At 49.8% G+C, this 19826-nt stretch overlaps 1 protein-coding gene across 1 annotated transcript in view; it reads left to right on the top strand.

Moving 5' to 3' along the window:
• Window positions 1-19226, top strand: part of LOC144729021 (inactive dipeptidyl peptidase 10-like) — a 378451-nt gene extending 359225 nt beyond the window's left edge. Inside the window, exons 17-25 of the mRNA XM_078608853.1 lie at window positions 8205-8303; window positions 9143-9212; window positions 12275-12472; window positions 13930-13984; window positions 15617-15716; window positions 16137-16195; window positions 16770-16842; window positions 18023-18096; window positions 19052-19226. Coding sequence (XP_078464979.1) covers window positions 8205-8303; window positions 9143-9212; window positions 12275-12472; window positions 13930-13984; window positions 15617-15716; window positions 16137-16195; window positions 16770-16842; window positions 18023-18096; window positions 19052-19204 — 881 coding nt within the window. The 3' untranslated portion in view covers window positions 19205-19226. The remainder of the gene's footprint in view (window positions 1-8204; window positions 8304-9142; window positions 9213-12274; window positions 12473-13929; window positions 13985-15616; window positions 15717-16136; window positions 16196-16769; window positions 16843-18022; window positions 18097-19051) is intronic.
• The last annotated feature ends 600 nt before the right edge of the window (window positions 19227-19826 follow it).

The following is a 19826-nucleotide window of genomic DNA, read 5'->3' on the forward strand; positions in this document are numbered from 1 at the left end:
TATTCTTTGGGTCTTTCGGTAAAGTCACGTAGATAGGTTCAAATTAATAAACATTAAATTACAAATAAAAATAATACAATTAATACGACGTTTCGATCACAACACAAGCGATCGATGATGATTGTTTTTTTTTATGATTTACATTTTTTTTGTACCTATCTACGTGACTTTACCGAAAGACCCAACGAATATCAATGGAGTTAGTTTCCAGTATATTGATGTCGGAATTAGTTTCTTAAATTCCCCTTGGCCTCTTTTCATCCGGCAATATTTGTATTTTTATTATTACGTTTCTTTACCCCGGGCTAACCGCGCCGAGTCTCATAACACCTTTCTTCAGGAGGTTCCAATAAAGTTGCTTATCGTCATCTCGTGGAAATGTATAGCAGCAAAAATGATCTAAAGGCGCGATGTTGCTTCTAAATATGGAAGGAAAACCCGTGAAGGAGAGATGTCTCCCACCCTGCCTCTGTCCACGCAGCAGTGTAAGCAGAACACCCACGGTGAGTTGATCAGCAGGTCGCACGCGATGGGGAAAAACTATGAGCTATTCTTTTTTTATTTGACCAGAAAAAGCTCGCTAAGCGATATACATATTTTTCAGAAGCGGCCTGGCCACAAATAATAGCTCAACAAAAGTGGCTTATCGCGTTGAAATGTAGAGCGGACAAATACTCTGATCGCACGATGTGGTTTCTAAATTTGGAGGAAAAAATCGGAGGACCCGGAGAAAAATCTATGCGACCACGGGAAGAACTTGCAAACTCCAAATATACAGGCGTCGTGGTCGGAATCGAACCAACCATCTCCTGTATATCAGCCGAGGTAGTGAACACTGATATCGTGACAGTTGTCATATCGTGAAATTCTATTCCGTATTGTATCCTGAAAATTGATGTCACGGCAACCCTAGCGCTATGGGATGTTATTGTTTTATATTTTTGCGCTTGTACACACAAAAAGCCTCGCTGAGTCTCAAGACCATTTTATGTTCAGTAGGGCCTTGCCAAGTTTTCGCAGCGGTGGAGGCAACATTGCTGCTATGCGTGAAATCCCAAGTGAATAATTTTCAGGTTTTTTTTTTAATCATTGAGATTATTTTGGCTAATAGCGGTCACATCCTGTCTGTTGGCATATTTAATTCATGGCCCCACTTTGAAGCGCCATAATGATTATTACCCCGGAGCGTGGCGGTGAGGAAGGGGGGGGGCGGTGGAGGAACAGGGATGGGGTGGGGGGACAGAGGCGACTGTCACTCCATCACCAAGCCCACGGGCAATTACCAGAAATGTTTATTTGTTTCCATCGCCTATTTACGTCTTAATTGCTTGACCCATGCTCCGATTATCGGGGCAAGATGATGCGATTTCATGCTCGACAAGAAATTATGCGTTCCCAGTGAGGCAAAAGCAATCGTGCTGCTGTTGTGGGGGGTGGGAGGGGAGGAAGGGGATGGGTGGCTGATCGCAATCTTGGATGTGGGTCAGCATCAGTGCCGGATTATCCTAAATTATTTCAAGCTATCAATTCCCAATTTTATTTTAAGCTTTCGTGACTGCAGGAATTACTCTTTGGTTCTTTCGGTAAAGTCACGTAGAAAGAAAATAAATTAAATAATAGAATACGACGTTTCGACTGCAACACAAGCAACCATCATCAGGTAGAACTAAATTTGAGAGAGAGACAAAACAGACACGGAGACACACAGACAGACACACAAGCAAAGAAAGACAACACAGAGACACAGAGAGAGAGAGACACACAACATAGACACACAGAGACTATCAATTCGGGTTCAGTAATTCGGCACTTGCTCTATTACGACAGTACTATACCGCCTTCAACTTTTATGAACAACTGGGTGTTTAAGGTTAGCGATCTGTCGTATTATCTGGCTGTATGGCAAATAAAACAAATACAATTACTTCACTATGCAAGTTGAAAATTCGTGTTTTAATATTTACTTTTTTTTGTTAATTTAGGGCCCCTTTATAACATATGCTGCAGGGCCCGCACAAGCTTAATCCGGTACTGGTGCGCATGGCATGGAATTATACTGCCCCCCTCCCCAGACCAACAGTCTACCCCCCCCCCCCCAACCTCTGCAGGCACTATTACACGCACAACTTGGGATGTACATTTCAAACATTTTAAAAGATGTGTGTAATCATTAGGCGTTATTTTAGAGTGGCTTTCGACACGGGGGCGCAGTGTGTCGAACAATTAGGAAGGTGATTTGGGTTGAAATCATTTGCCACGCTTTGGCGAGGAGGGAGAAACGCCCGTGAAATCTCACGGAGTCTGACGGGATTTCTATTTCATTCACACCTCACGGTGCATTCCATCATTATTTGTCAAAACCAATTACTTATTTAATAAATAAGCCAAATTGTCTCAGCCTATAATTACCCCGAAAATTACACCTCAAGCGTATTATTATTGGGGGTTGGAGCGTGGGCAGTGATTAGCACATTACATTAGGAACCCTTTCCGTATGGGTTTGATTCCAAGCCACAGCTAACATCGGCGGTGAGCGATATGTGAACCGATCCTGCCCCCCCCCCCTGCTCATAACGCCACACGGACCAGCGTGTTGAAGTATGGTCAAACAACTCCCATGACTGACAGTGTGGTGATGCCTTTATTCAGCAGTGGGTTGACATTGTTAAAGACTTTATTTTCTAAGTACATATATACAGGGGCGGTTTCTTCATTAGGGCGATTGGGCGACGCACCACCAATGTCATTCAACCACAGAGTCACGCTAGCCGTCACTGTGCCTCTGGGTATAGTGACTATAGTCCAATCAGCGTCATGCTACGTTCTGTGGAGTACCGCCTCTTTTTGGGCGATTTCCCTCCAGCTGAGAATCGCCCTGAGTGGTCCCATAGACTTACATTCAAAGATGTTTTTTTTTCGAACGGGGGCGCTGCAATGCATTCTCTATGGCTTCCGGGAGGGCTCGCCCTAACGTGCTTACGTCATCATACGTGCTTACGTCATTATACGTAAGCACGTTTCATCCAACAATATAATTTGTCGCCACCTAGTGGAATCTTTAATAAAATTAACCTGAGTGGTTTGTTTTAATAGTGAGTATAGAAACAAACAAGATGTATTGTAAGAGTCACTTTATTTTTCATTAATATTAAAGAAGTGAAGTTGCCTTTACATGCTTAAGCTGTTAATTTATCCATTGCATGGGTGGACCTTATCCTTATCAATCATCCAGACATTTGCCCCCCCTGAGAGATTTTGCAGGAGCCGCCACTGCATATATATTGACCGTGAGATTGCATCATTTGTTGAAATTGCCCACATGTCACCATTTCGTTTCCATGCCTTGTTAGAGGCGCGCTGCTTTAGCTGACATCTCGTTGCCAATACGAGGGCGGGCGGTGGCTATGCTGCACGTGGCCTGTGAGCGCGAGGGTTGGTGGATCGAACAGCTGTCGCAAACCCGCCTTCCCCGTGGGGCGTCGAGGTGCCATACTTGCCAGTGGAAGGCAGTGCGAGCGACAATGTGGACTCTTACCTGTTCCTTCTGTATGGGATGAAGCGTCGCTCGCTTCGCGCGCGTGAGTCTTCTCTGCGTACTCCGGGTTTCCTCCCACATGTGAGCACGCATTACTTGGCTGTAAAACAATATAAACCTTAATACTGTATATAGAGGACCGCAGAGCTTGGGGATGTGTTGGTAGTGCCGGCTCATCGCGTGGCTGCCTTCCCGCTTGTCTGTGGTTCCTCCCGGCGCCTCCCGATTCGTTCTCTCTCTACGAGAATGAGCGGGTAGCGTGCGGCGCGCTACAAGTGGACTCCGTTATCGTCATCGCATCACTCTGGGTGATCGTGGCCACGCGTAGTTGGCTATGGCACGCCGATGAGCACGTTTTTTTCTAGGCGAAACCGGCCCCAGTGTCGCATTGTACCGCTGGCGGCTTGATGGCCTTTCTGGAAGGGGCCGCTCGCCGACACGGTGACCGGTATTTGCGAGCAGGTGAACCCTGTCGTTGTACTGCCAGAAACAGCCACCCCGAACCCAGCGCGGCACGAAGCGTGATGTTAATGGGCGATGACGAGCCGCGTGTACAGAGTGCTCACATGAGACGATTATTAATGGTGAGAACAGAAGTGGTATAGTCTAAGCTCAAAGGTGTGCAGAGCTCAGCTTAAAATCTGACAATCCCTTCCCATGCGTATATATATAAGCAACACGTGCCTATATTACACTGGTGGGGGTGGGCAATGGGGAACATCTGATACAAGCACACTACTTCGAATATAAGCACACGTGGCCTTGCTGCCAAGGGGGGAGGTGCTTTCGTTCAGCTTTTACTCTCCCTGGATTTGACAACGGAGGAGAGGCGGCCACATGGCTCCAGAGACCGGCACGGCTGAGTTCACATCTGGGTGGCAGCCCAACGTCTGGGTGGCAGCACAACCCGCGTGAACACTGGGTGTTCGAGTGGAGCGAGCTGATGGCCTCAGCCCAGTGGCGAACGGCCGCACATACATACACACACACACAAATAAACTATCGTTTTCATTTAGGTTGAGTGCTTGATCTGGCTCAATTCTAGCTCCGATCATTTAAAAAAGCCAATTATGAATTAAAACTTTCGTGACTGCAGGAATTCACATTCTTAGTTATTTCGGTAAAGCCACGTAGATAGAAAACAAATGTCTAAATTAAAAGCAAAAAAACCCACGACGTTTCGATCGCAACACAAGCGGTCTTCACCTGAATAAAGAATCCAAGAATATGAAAGCGAATTCTATTCGTTGGACTGCCGTGTGACAATCTCATCGCTGAGCTCGTGGTAGCATGCACTCCCTCCGACCCCCCGAACGTGTTCAGGACAAAAAGGCCACTTTAAGAATTTTCCAGAAGAAGGCTTCTGAAAGGTTGCTTCTGCATGCCATGCCCTGGCGCACGATGCAATGCTGCTCCGTGAGGTTTCCGAATGGATTCTTTATCTCGGCATATGACGCAGATAGTAGCACTATCCTCATAAAGTTGTGGGGGTGGAAATAGACTCCGGAGAATTCAAGACCAACTTAATCTGAGGCTCTCTCTCTCGCGCGAACTGGGCCAGCGTCTTGAGTCACTTGGGATATTAATGATGAAGTCGGCACTGCGTATGTGTGCGGTGCATCCCCTCATAATGTGATTAATGGGTCTCCCCCAATCCCAGGTTAGAAGCCGTCTCCCGACTTGGGCTGGCATCTGGCCCCATCGATCGTAAAAAAACCTGCGGTCAATCTACTGCTCATTACGGCGCAGTTCCCCTCCCGCTCAGGAAACCGCTACGAAAGCTGCAGTAGTTACTCAGCGTACGGTTGGCTATAGCGGCGAAGCTGTGAATGTTACAAGCGAGGAGAGGGGGGGGGGCATGCAAGGACAAAGCAGGGGATGGCTGCGGGTGGCGGCGTGGGCGGCACTTTGCGCCACGACACCCCGGCGACCTGGGTCTGATTAACAGCCAAGGTGAACGTCCGTGGCGCCTCAACTTAATCTGATTTCCTGCATCGGCTGCAAAGCGTTTGTGCTTTATGATATATTTTGGGAGATTGGTAACTAACTCGGCGACAGTGACAGATGGCCAAATTAATGTTATCTAATAATGACGACGCTTCTTCAGAGCGCCTTACATCGCATCTCAAACATTTCAAAGGGCATCCCCAGTGGCAGCTGTCCCTGTGACGACAAGGTGGCTCGCTACCTGGTAACCTGGCCTGCGAAAGGGCACTGGCCTGCCGGTCGAGAGACGACGATTGCTTCTGTTTTGCGTGAACTCGATCGAGTAGGTTGCAGCTGCTTCTGCATGCCATGTCCTCTACTAATTGGCGAATTTGGACGCTCGCCTCGGAACACGATGGCCTCCTCAATTTTCAGTCGTCTATGAACGGGATCTTTAGTTATCTACAACGGGACGTCGCTTTGCCGATTTTTAATCCAGTGACCGGATGATGCATTGTCTGGAACCCCTTTTAAAGGGAGCATCGTTTTTCAGGGAGGGCGGTGTCCTTGACTTGCAAAGTTCAACGGAGGCATTTGCCTGGGCTCAAGTCCCTTGCATGGATTTTATTCGTCTCAGGGCACGACCCCAACAGCGCAACTGTAATCAATTCAGGGTGGGGGAGGCGGAGATGTGAGATTTCCGATTGGATTCTTCATTCTGGATAGAGGACTTGAGACCAGGCGTGTACATCTCGTGAACTTGATTACTCTACCACCGCGCAGGTTTCACGCGGTTGCTCTGTACATCTCTCCGACGTGCGTTCGATGTCCAACGTTTCGGTCCACGTGCTGGGAGCGTCTTCTGGAACGCTCCGCTCCGAGAGATTGACGTCATGCCGAACAAGGCACGGTACAGCGTAGAAGCATAAGGTCTTGTTTTGTTTGGTTAAATCGCGTAAATGTCAATCTAACTCGAAATAAAAACGTTATCGTGAATAATATTGGTCGCGGAAGGCCTACGCCGCTACACCTGAAGACACATTGCAGAGCTGACCAGCTTCAGTCTTCCTTTATAAAAGTACCAGCTTTACTACCCGGATTCGCCCGAGACTTGGATTCTTGACTTGGATTAATACACGGCCTTCGCGGAGGGTGGGGGGGGTGCGTGACGTCAGCAGGCACACCGCGTGACGTTGCCGCATGCGGGTGACATCACAGATGTGACGTCACTGCTCACTTGCCATGCAAAATATATCCATTATTGCGCCCCCCCCCCCCCCCCCAAATACAAAAGTCTATTTTTATACTTTTAGCATTATGTACAGTCTGGAAGCTACCCACATGCCAAATTTCAAGTTTGTTGCATGTCAGGAAGTATGCTAAACATTTCGAATAGACACACATATTCACACATTTCCCTTTTATATATATATAGATAACAACATAGTGCATAATAGAGATGTTTCAGGTTAGATTGCGTATATATAAATGTGTCGTTAAACCCGCCACCACCCGACACAGCTAATTAGTAAGGTTTGTCTCTTATACAAAACATGCCAATTCGTTACTCGCACAGCACACCGGTGCGTTGGAGAGTAAAACCCACAATATTTAAAATGAAAACATTTACAAATACACGGCATGTTTTTGTTTACGTGACAAACCTTACTAATTGGCTGCATCGAGTGGTGGCGGGTTTAACGACACATTTATATTCACGGATCTAACCTCCCTCCCCAAGAAAAACCCCGTCTTGTTATAGATTATATTGGCCGCGAAAGCCCGCGTGGTGTGAGACAGCGGAGTGATTCGCGTCTGCGGAACGCGGGTTCTGCGTGCGCGGTTCTGAGCTGCCCCCGTGTGGCTCAGAGGTGGCGTCCCGCCCAGGAGACCCTGCCAAGCCACGACGTTTGCCGCCCAAATCTCTCCCCACGTCCACCTACTCCACAGTATTTATTTTGAGAAATTTGAAAGTTGAAAATTCACCAATTAACACCTTTCTCATTAATTTGATCGGTTTCATCGCCAAATAAGTTTGCTTTTTTTCTTCCGTGCTCAACTCATTGTTCGACCCGGTGAGAATCCAGATTGTGCCCTTCTGATTGAACGTCGGGTGAAGCCATGTAATATTGATAATTAATTCGTTTATCAATCAATCAATGTGTCTCCTAGACCAATGTCTTCTGGTGGTATTTACTTGTTTACAGCAGCTAATTCCTGGCTGCTTGGACTGCTCCGCGTCTCATCGGCAGCGTGCGGACCCAGTGAACAAATGGGTGCTGTTTAACACGTTGGCTTTCGCCACCAATATCATCCATAATGCAGTGGGGGTTTTTTTTCGTGCTGTGTTGCCTGAGCCGTCTACAAGCGAGAACCTCCGTCGAACACCGCGGGGGCCATTCAACGCGAAACAGCGAACTGTGGGTAATAAAAAAAAAAGATAATTAATGGACAAAAGTGGTCATTCGGTCACCAACAACAACAACAAATATGACACTTCGGTCCATCAACCAACAACGCAAGAGCATCTGTGTAACACGCCACGCGCACACAGCAATTCCGACGAGCCGGGGAAAATCATAAAAAAACACTGCAGGGGTTTTTCTGCCCCCTTAATTCACCTTCCCGCAATCCGCCGCGATGAGAGAGAGAGCGAGCGAGCGCGCGCGCGCAACGGCGATTGCGTTAACCGCTTGACTTGGCGGTGATGGTGGTGGTGGGGTGCGCGGGGGATGCCTTGCAGACTTTGTCGATCTGGAAAGCAACGAGGTTCTGCGAGCCACCCTGGCCGCCAAGAGGCTGCCCACGAGGCGCTACCTCAACTTCGCTCTGGACGAGTTCGGTGAGTCACGCCGACGATCATCACGGCGCCACGGTGGCGAGGAGATGTTGACTGCCTCTCCAGGCGTGCAAGGAGGTCGTGGGTTCGATCGCGACCCTGACGCCTGCTGCTGTATATTTGGAGTTTTGTTCGTGTTCTCCCCGTGGTCACGTGGGGTTTTTTCTCCAGGGTCCTCCGGTTTTCCCTGCACATTTAGAATCAACATGACGCGTATTTGGCTGCTATACATGTCCACGTGATAAGCCACTCTGTCGAGCTATCGTTTGTGGCCAGGTAGCTTTTGAATAAGAGCGATATAGCTCAGTGAGCCTCACCTGGTAAAATAAAATTAAATAATAGTGTACGTAGATTTTCATCGACAATTTGTTTCCGTCCCGGTTGTATCCCAGGTGTGCGGTCTTCAACGCCGCCACTCCACTTGCGGCCGTCCACACAAGGGGCTCATCCGTTGTGTTGACCTTTCGGATTAAAATTGGCACGATAAAAAAAAGAATAACAGCTTGATGAAAAAAAAATTAGCACAATGGTAATAACGCGTCATTTGAATTTCGCGTCATTTGCGCAAATTGCATTTGAAAAGCGCCAAAACAATGTTTTACGAACTCAGTCTTCGCACGGAGACGCGCAAAACCCCACGGGCAAGTGGGAAGGCAGCCCTGAACCGGCGCCAGCAATTGCCCAAGCTCTGTGCTCCTATATCGGCGTGATGGGTGTTTACTACGCACGGTGGGAGGAAGGGAGGAAGCCAGCGAGTGACGGTGATGAGGACCACGCCGATGCTGTCGATGTTAAAGGACAGCGCTGCGTGTTTCTATACCCCCCCCCCCCCGCCCCCCCAGGAGTGCAGGTGCAGCTAGACCTACCCTCTGGCTTCACGGAGGATGGGTTCTACCCCCTGCTTATGATCCTGTGAGTGAACCACGATCCGCTTGCGATGAGCCACTGTCACTCAGCACCACCATGTCGTGCCACTCTCGTATCTGTCTGCGTGGCCATCTCGCCCTCTACGTTCTCAATCTTTGCTCTCTCTCTCTCTCTCTGTGCCTCCTCCTCCTCCCCCTTGTGCTCAAGCCACGCTTTGACTCTTGTTCTCTTCTCGCCCACCGACTTCACTGGAACAAACTTGGCCCTCCACATTAAGCGGTCACCCCACGACCCCCCTTTAATCTCCCCCCCCCCCCCCTCATAACCACCACCGTTACATTTCCCTCTTTATAATCTCATTGTATGGCGATCACTCATTAACCCCATCCATTCAATCCATTCACCATCATTTACTAGCATCAATTTCGCTTTCACCGAATTCGCGCATCGCAGATTCGCCCCCATTGCTTCCTCTCATACACTGCATTCACCTCGTCCCCACCAGTTAAGCCGCTTTATAAATTCCTACGAGATAAGATTGCACCGTCATGCATTGCTTGATGCAGCTGCCAAAAAGAAAACCATCCCAATGTATCTGGCATCGACAAAACAACATCCCAATGATGGAACACTTCCCGAAAATAACTCGATTTGGATTGCATTTGGTTGCATCGTCCGCCCGCCCTCCTACTATACAAAGAACATGGCAGGACCCTACTGAAAAAGAGCCTTGAGGCTCAGTGAGGCTTTCCTGCGCAAAACAAGTGCAATTTATGAATAATAATAATAATACTGTAATGTGAATGAGCCGTGAAGCATTGGGTCTAATATTTAACCATTAGAGACCACCGGCACTCATGGTAACTGATGATGATGTACACCATTGCATCATCATAATCACCATGTCTAACACGTGATATTAATCTCATTCATTCGGGCATCGGGGTAGAACCAGTGGCGCAGTGGTTAGCGCAATACGCCTGCGTTCTGATTCCCTCCGGCGGCGAACATCAGTGGCGCAAAAAATATATCTCAGTCAATCCTGGGGTACCCCTCCCCCACCTCCCAACATCCTTCGGCAGTCCGCAGTGGCAGGCGTAGTGAAGTATGACCAGAACACGCGTCATGACTGGCACGGCGTGAGGAGGCCCTCGTCCAACAGCTGATTGACAGAGGGCTGTAACCGTGTGGGTGTTAAACCGTGGTAGCGGAGTGAAGCCAAAGCGGTGAAGGCTTCCCTGTACCATCGCTCTGCGGGGCTAAGCGGGAGCGAGGCGTGCGTGTGTGCGTATGTGCATGCGTGTACGCGCGTGTGTGGGGAGCGGTGACCTGAGTTCGATTCACGTTCACGGCCAACGCCAGTGACGATTTTCGGAACCGGTTCTGAGTCTCCCCTAGGTCGACTCGGCCTCAAATGTGTACCCGGTGCGGTGTGTATAAACATCAGCACTGGGGAGACAAAAGCGGCCGGCCACCCACCGCCTCGCGTGCCGTGCCGGCCTTCACATGTGCTGCTCGCGAACGGCGCCTGCACCAGCAGCCTGTTGAAGGCTACATGGGGAATCTTTGCCTTTATCTTTGTGGGGAACGTCGAACGGCAGTGCTGCTGGGGGACTGCCCCACTAGGGCTGAACGATTTTGGGGAAATATTTAATTGCGATTTTTCTGACATATATTGCGATTTGATTTGCGATTACATTTTTGTTAAAGTCAGGCTTCAGTTCAATATTCACTGTGTAATAGATTTAAAACACGTGATGGAGCATTACCACATGATACCATCAAAATATGAACTGCTCTATATATTCTAATGCAAGGATGATAACGTAAAATATATGAATTGCTTCCAACATGTATTTATTAAAATGTTATAGTTGAAATAGAACAATCAAACATAGAACAATTGTTAAGTTAAATAAAGTTATGATCATAAAAAATATAACAATTCCAATAAGAAAGTAATAGGACTTTTGAAATCGCAAAAAATCGCAGCCTTTGCGATTTTATAATCGCATTGTTTAAAATTGCGATTTCGATTTGAAATCGATTAATCGTTCAGCCCGATGCCCCACACACATGCCCTCTGTGTTCAGTGTATTGCTCTTCCCCACCCCCCGCACCTCCGATTAGCACGGTTGGCTACGTGTGGAACAAAAAGAAGTTCAGCACACACACACACGTACGACTGCCCTCTCTGTGTCTCTCTGCTAATGCGTTTCTCGAACCGTCGCTTGCAAGCGTGGTTCCGCCTGTAACCGCTGCGCGAGCGCGTGCGTGTGTGCGTGCCTGAAATGAGTACCTGGTGCGGTGTGTAAACATCGCCACTGGGGAGACAAAGGCGGTCAGGCGTGGTGCTGGCCACCCACCCTCTCGTGTACCATTCCAGTCTTCATAGGTGCTCGCTAACAGCACTTGCCCCTACAGTCTGTTAAGGCCATACGGGGGATCTTTGTCTTTGTGTGTGTGTGCACGTGTGTGTGTGTGTGCGCGTGTGTGCGCGTGTGTGTGTGCGTGTGCGCGCGTGTGTGTGCGTGTGCGCGTGTGTGTGCGCTTGTGTGTGTGCGCGTGTATGTGTGTGTGTGCGTGTGCGCGTGTATGTGTGTGCGCGTGCGTGTGTGTGCGCGTGTATGTGTGTGTGTGCGCGTGTGTGTGCGCGCGTGTGTGTGCGTGTGTGCGCGTGTGTGTGTGCGCGTGTGTGTGTGTGTGCGTGCGTGTGTGTGTGTGCGTGTGTGTGTGCGCGTGCGCGTGTGCGCGTGTATGTGTGTGTGCGCGCGTGCGTGTGTGTGCGCGCGTGTGTGTGCGTGTGTGTGTGCGCGTGTGTGTGCGCGTGTGTATGCACGTGTGTGCGTGTGTGTGTGTGCGTGTGTGCGCGTGTATGTGTGTGCGTGTGTGCGTGCGTGTGCGCGTGTATGTGTGTGCGCGTGCGCGTGTATGTGTGTGCGCGTGTGTGTGCGCGCGTGTGTGTGCGCGCGTGTGTGTGCGCGTGTGTGTGTGCGCGTGTGTGTGCGCGTGTGTGTGTGCACGTGTGCGCGTGTGCGCGTGTATGTGTGTGTGCGCGCGTGCGTGCGTGTGCGCGCGTGTGTGCGTGTGCGCGTCGCGCGGTTCAGGGAGGGCGCCCCCGGCGAGCAGGCGGTGAGCGAGCGCGCCGCGTCGCGCTGGGACTGGGCGCTGCACATGGGCGAGCACCCGCCCGTGCTGGCGCGGTGCGACGTGCGTGGCAGCGGCGGGCGCGGCAGCGAGTTCCTGCACGCGGCATACCGCCGGCTGGGCAGCGTGTCGCTGCGAGACCACCTCTCCGTGATCCGGTACGCGGTGAAAGCGGCGTGACGCTCGCGGCGCCACGTGATGCGGCACGGGGCAGTGCGTGGTGTGACGTAGCGATGTCGCAACGTGACGGTGATGGGACGCTGCGTGACGCGGTATGTCCCGACACGCAGTGACAGAAATGCAACATGACACACGCGATGTGACACGAGGCGGTATGCCGCGACACAAGTGATGTGCGCCTTGCCAGCTCGTGAGAAGGATGAAAATCTATGGGCCCGTCAGATTTCGTTAAATAAAATGGATTTAGCACGATGGGAATGGGTTCTGAGTCGCGATGTGAACTGGACAAAAAAATGTCGGCAAAATCACGGCAGCGCACTTTCCTCTGTGGCGCTGCGGTGACAAGGAGATGCTATCTCCCTCGCCTGGTACGCAGGAGCGCGTGGGTTCGATCCCGGACCCTGATGATGCCAGTATATGTGGAGTTATTGTGTTCTCTCTCTCTCCCTCCCTCCGTGGTGGTCACGTTGACTTTTCTCCCTGGTCCTCCAGTTTTTCCCTCCACATTTAGAAACGCGCGTCCAGATTATTTGGCTGCAACTATAAATGCCCACGTATTATATAAACCACTTCGATGAGCGATCACGCGTGGCCTTTTCGCCTCTGAATAATAACAAAGCTAATAGTGTATTGGGCTTTACCTGGTAAATAGAGTGAAATAATTCAGTTTAATGTACTCCGTTCGTGACCATTATCGAGAAGCAAATTTGTTTTTGGAAAAACGCTGAAGCTGCTCCACTTATTCGAATGAACACATAGGACACTCTTGGATATTTTTGAAAGATGAGTTGTATCTCCTTATTCTCAAGTTAGTCCATGAGCCCGGGAACCAGATGCCCTCTCTTGTCGGTTCTGTCAGAGATGACATCAATCTAGCGGTTCCCGTTGTTTTTGTGTGGCCAGTAACGGTGAATTGTGTGACGCCGATTTGAGATGTGTGGGGTTTTCGTGAAATCCACTCTCATTGGTCGTATAAATCACATGAGTACCACTACAGATGTGCATGCCACCTTAGGTGGTGCCAATTTCTACTGTGGCCCATGGGAAACATGTAAACCCAGTAAATAGTTGTAATTTATTTCAGTGCCGGATTATCCCAGTAGCAAAAGTAGCTACATATGCTACGGGCCCCACACTTTCAAGGGCCCCACGCTAAATGGTTTCAAGCTATCAATTCCTGTTCAGTGATTCTGCACTTGCTCTATTACTGTAGTACTATGCTGCCTTCAACTTTTATGAACGACTGGGTGTTTAAGGTTAACGATTTGTCGTATTATCTGGATGTATAGCAAAAGAAAATTACCTTACTATGCAAGTTAAAAATGTGTGTTTTTATATTTATGTTTTTTTTTATTTAGGGCCCCTTTATAACATATGCTACAGGCCCCGCACTAGCTTAATCCGGCACTGATGTATTTTGTCTATTTGTGTCCAGGTTCCTTTCCACCTTACCCTACATAGATTCAAGCCGCGTAGGTGTGTATGGAAAGGTAAGCATTGCTTCACACGATGCTGGAGGCCTGATTAACTGTGATGGCAAGGATGTCGTTCACTTGGTAGAGAGCTTCATCATAATCATTATATTATTCATGTATCATCATCATCATCATTACGGCCATCATCATAACGGTAAGATGACCACTACCTGGGGAGACTGCACGACACTTTCCATTTCACCAGCCTCAATTTATACACAACCATGGCCAATCAGAAAGGGATTTGGTCAGCAGCAAGTGGGCAGATGCAACACCAGGAAATTGCATCATCGGATACACTGAGTCTTTATTCAAAATGTGTTTGGGAGGGGAGGTGGGGGCATTTGGACTCATATAAAGAATGCAAACATACAAGGCATTTTTATAGAATAATTACGTCAATAAATAACACTCACAGAGATACGTTGAGCTGAATCCAGACGGTCTTAATTTCGTTTTGGCTGGCGATGTGCCTTCTGGTCCCTCCCGGGGAGTCACCCCCTGAAAGTGATTCAACTGGCGTCGGGGCCGTCACTTCTGTCAAATTCTCAAGACTTATCTCTTTAATTCATTCCCCCGCGCCTCTCAACACCCTCAAGTGTACTTCCTAATTAAGCACGTGACTTAACGCGTATCGTCAAAGGTAATCGCACTCGGGATGGTAAAAAAAAACATCCTAACAACCATAGCTGTCAACCCATACGGTTTACCGCCCTATTCTTGTACAGGGAAATTGAGTTTTCGGGTCCATACGGCGTACAGCCGTTTCAATACGGGCTAAATAAATTGTCTGTTTGTGTTTCTCCCTTGTGATGGGACTTTGTAGGATGAACGTTGAGATTTAAAGGGCACGGGGTGACCAATAAGCTCTGAATTGGTCTGTAATAAGAAAGGTTGAAAATACTTCTATCCAGCGGCACGCCTTGGCTCCAGCCATGCTGTCCAGGACAGCAGAACAGACGTAGCTCAGCCCCTTTTAAACATCACCACGTTTGTCAATGTTATACAATCCTTTCAAGTTCAATCTGTGCGCAACATACATTTAAATCATGCGTGAGTGAACTCCGCGTGCGTGCGAGTGATCGTCCACTGCGGCCAGCGTGTGAGCGAGTGAGCACCGCGTGCTTTCTAGATTTGAAGCTTTCGTGACTGCAAGGATTCATACTCGTAGTTTTTTCGGTAAAGTCACGTAGGTAAAAAAAATGAAATTAAAATTAATAAAAATAAAATCATAAAAATCACGTTTCGGAGGCAACACAAGTCTCCGTCATCAGGTGGGACCGTCACAGCCAGATTTGCTGTATCACTTGATTTGCTGTGTCACTTGATTTGCTGTATCACTTGATTTTCTGTATCACTTGATTTTCTGTATCACTTGATTTGCTGTATCACTTGATACAGCAAATCTGGCTGTGACGGTCCCACCTAATGACGGAGACTTGTGTTGCCTCCAAAACGTTGTGATTTTTATTATTTTATTTTTATTAATTTTAATTTTTTATCACTTGATACAGCAAATCTGGCTGTGACGGTCCCACCTGATGACGGAGACTTGTATTGCCTCCGAAACGTCGTGATTTTTATTATTTTATTATTATTAATTTTAACTTCATTTTTTTACCACCGCGTGCTTGATTGTCCGCGCAGGGCTTCGGGGGCTACATGAGCGCGATGCTGTTGAGCGCTGGCGAAGGCCTCGCCCGATGTGGAGTCGTGGTGGCGCCGATCACCGACTTCTCCCTCTACGGTGAGGCACACGATCTCTCACTCTCTCTCTCCCCGCGCGCCACTCGCCGTTGGGTTTTTCTGCTGCAGGATTCATGACGTGGGCTTGGTCGGGTTGCGTGGCCCCCACGGCTAAACGAAGGGGGGGGGGCGGGGGGGGGAAACATCCCCCCGAATTTCAAGAGCTGGAGCAGAAAGGCGCGACGGGCAACAGCTGATCGTGCATCGTCTGCTCGTTCCGTCGAGCGTTTAACATTTGTTGAAACTGTGTGCGTGACGCTGACTGTGTCGTGCACCACCCTCTCCCTGACAAGGTCAGGCTATGGGAGGTGGGGGACTGCCTCAGCGTTGGAATAATTGCGGTCGTGTGTCTTGTGGGTGGTGTGTTTTGTGTGTTCCCTGTGCCGCCTTCTCCCTCCGTGCGCCCTCGTTCTGTCCTCAGCTTCCGCCTTTTCCGAGCGATACCTGGGGATCCCCTCGCGCGACGGCAAGGCCTACAAGGTGGGAGTCCGTCACCGCCCGCCACACGACTGAAGCCACGCAACTGATGAACAAACAGTCGCCCTAATTAGTGAACACGTTATCGCCCTAATCCGGGAACAAATCACTCGACGATGCTGCTCCTGCATTGGCGGTAGTGCACAATGAACAACAACAACAATGTGCAATGGAGAAGGGCCATTTCCCAAAACGTCGACTACTTTGTTATTTTCTGTTCAGGCCGCAGTGTTTTTGATGGAGGTGTTTTTCTTGATTTTGTATTAACTCTTATAAGTGAGTATCTATGATCAGGTGGTTTCCACTTGTTGGCACGGATAAGAGCTTGGATGAGTAACCAATATGCAAGGCACGTTGTTAAAGGGCTTGCGGGCCTAGGTTTATTTTTGGCAGCCGTGTTTAGGTAATGTGCCGCGGAAATGTGTCGTTGTACTGCACCCTCTATGCCGCCGTATATACCGCCTGCCTCCACGAGCGACTCGCATGGTGCTCATCCAGCAGTGGAATTGACGAAAATTGGCCGTGTGTGTGTTTGCTGACCCCTTGACCTCTGACCTCCCCCCCCCCGCTTTCCCAGGACGCCAATCTCCTGCCCCACGTGGCCCGCATGGTGGACGGGCGCCTCCTGCTGGTGCACGGCACGGCCGACGGTACTCGCTGCTTCATGCACTCTAGTCAGTCGGGGTCGTATTATCCTTTAGGCAGACCCTAAACGATGTGCCTAGGGCATAGGGGCCGTCCATAAATGACGTCACGCACCTGGGGGGGGGGTCAGACATTTGTGACGATGTGTGACGAGGAGGAGGGGGTGGGTTGAGAAATGTGACGTCACGTGAATATGCGCAACCTTAATACATATAGACAACACGTTCTACTTAATTAAATCGACTTTTTGATAAATGTTTTCTCCTACAACATCAGAGTGCAGCGCCACATTAAATACTACAATGACAATAGTTTAAAGCGTTTTGAAGCATGTTTTATTTTGGGGAGGGGGGTGGGCAGAGCTTTGTGACGTCATATTTGAGGGGGGGTCTGACTTTTTGTGACGCCGTGTGACGAGGGGGGGGGGGTCAAAAATCGTCCAAAATCGCGTGACGTCATTTATGGACGATCCCATACTCACTCCAATACCAATACCCGCCATTTGCCACTTAGTGACGGTGACGTACCCACGGCGCCTGTGCCAGGCCAGGTGCACTTTAAGGCCACGTGAAGTGTCGAAGGCTCGCTGACAGGAGGTCTCGGGACAGACCCAGTAGGTGCCATGGGTTAGCTGACTGAGCTGAGTTGGCTGACTGACTGGCTGACTACTCACTCACCCACTCACTCACCCACCCACCAGGGCCGTATTATCCAATAGGCACTGTGCCTAGGGCCTAAGCAAACTAAAAGGGCCTACTAAAACAATATGACCATGTTTTTCTTAGTTTGTATGATTTAACAAAAAATTACCAAAATATCTTCTGTAAAAATACATACCTGTCAACCCCTTATCAGTGCCTGTCTTATTACAGACCAATTCATAGTTCACCCCGTGCCCTTACAAATCTCAACGTTCATCCTCCCCTATGTCGACTCAGCCTCAAATGAGTACTCGAGGGGGTGGTGCTGGCCACACCACCCCCTCGTGTGCCGTGCCAGCCTTCGTAGGTGCTACTCGCTAACAGCACTTGCCCCAGCAGCGTGTCAAGGCTACACAGGGGATCTTTGTCTCGTGTGTATTTTTACACGTGTGTATATGTGTTTGTGTGTGTGTCTGTGTGTTGTTTGTGTGTGCCGTGTGTGTGTGCTGTCTGTGTGTGCTGTCTGTGTGTGCTGTCTGTGTAGACAAGGTGCATTTTCAGCACACGGCGGAGCTCATTACTCACCTCATCAACGCTGGGGCCAACTACACACTCCAGGTACATCCCTCTAACATCATCGTCGTCAGCGTCATCATCGTCATCACCGTCGGTGCTTCGCTTGCTACATTTGCCGTCATGAAAAACTCAACACACTCATCAACAACCGCTGCCCTTGTAGAGCAAAGGCCCTCCCTTGTGTGCTGTGAAAGAAGGGCTGTTGCCTGAAACGTCACCGGTTTTTACTTTATTTTAAGGCCGCGGTGTTATTGCCAGGTGTGTCCATTGTTGTTGTCGAGGGTGCCTGTGCACCACTGTCAAACTCTGCTTACTGTCATTGCCTTTGGCATCATCATCATCATCTTCATCATCAGCTATTCCACCTTCAGCATCACCTGCAGTACCAATCGTCTATGGCTGCCTTGTCGTTAAATGAATATGCGCAACACTTCTTGTTGCTCTGCCCAGCGTCCTGACGTGCGGTCACGTTAAGTCACTGTGCCCGACCCGAATTGTGTCGTACGGTCGTATCGAATTGCGCGTGCCGCAACGTCGCATTCGTTGTGCGCACACACACGGGTGGCTGATGTCGTTTGGAACCGCCTCTTGTGTTCAGTTTGTCGTCCTTCCCCCGCACCTCCGATTAGCACGGTTGGCTACGTACAGCGCGAAAGGAGTTCAACGTACAAACATGTTGAACCCCAATGTGGCCCAGCAAGAGAGCGAGCGAGAGGCTCGCAGTCAGATGGTTGAGAGTTCAAATCCTGGTTGGGTGGTTGACTCCGCCCATCATTCCTACGCGGACGATAAAATAGTACCACCTTGTGGGGAAGTCCACGTGAGCATGTTGAACTTCTTTCGCACCGCACCGTGCAAATCGGAGGTGCGGCACCGGTTTGTCCTATGGATAGACTCAACCCCCATCATAGGAATGTGGAGTCTCCACCACGTCACCAGCTCGCTCCTCCGTCACGTGTGACAACTCGGCTTGGTTCGCTTGGCACGCGCTCCCCAGATCTTCCCGGACGAGGGCCACACGCTGCTGGACAATCACTCGCGCCGCCACTTCTACCGCAGCCTGCTCAAGTTCCTGGACGACTGCTTTGAGCCGGCCGTCGTGCTCATCACCTACCACGACAAGGGCGACGATGACGAGGAGGAGGAGTAACGGGGAGGACGAGGAGAAGGAAGCTGAGGAAGGGGAGGAAGTGACACAGAGAGCCGATGGCGGGAGGCGAGGGGGGAGGGGGCGGCGAGGAAGTGGGGCATTAGGATGAGTGATGGCGATGGAGACAAACAAGTGATGACTGGACGGTTGTGATGAGGGAGAGGAGGGATCTGGTTGTGGAGAAGTGGTGGTGTCGAGTGGCACGGAGGAATGACGAAGAGTGATGGGCTAAGGTGTGACGGGGTGAGTCGTGATGGGGTGAGTCGTGATGGGGTGAGGTGTGATGGGGTAGTGTGTGTAGTTATGAAGAGGACGCATGGAATGTAGAAGGATTCACAGTTTGCAGTCGTGGATAGGGGACTGACTTTTGGAGCGACTAAGAGCACTCACGAGTGTTGACGGGGAGTGTCGCGGAGAGGCTGGGAGCGTTGGCGAGTGTCCATGTGGAGCAGCACGGAGTCATCATCCACTGATGCGTTCCTGTGATTGCCTCAATTGCACCCTTCTCCAAATTTCAACCCCGAGCCCCTGTCCCTTGATCCTTATCCACGTGCAGAGAGTCCCACGTGGGGTGGAGTGGAGTGGAGCGGCTGCTGCTGCTGCTGCTGCTGCTGGTGTTGCT

Source organism: Lampetra planeri, chromosome 31, assembly GCF_965212315.1.
Source record: "Lampetra planeri chromosome 31, kcLamPlan1.2.h2, whole genome shotgun sequence".
NCBI lineage: Eukaryota > Metazoa > Chordata > Hyperoartia > Petromyzontiformes > Petromyzontidae > Lampetra > Lampetra planeri.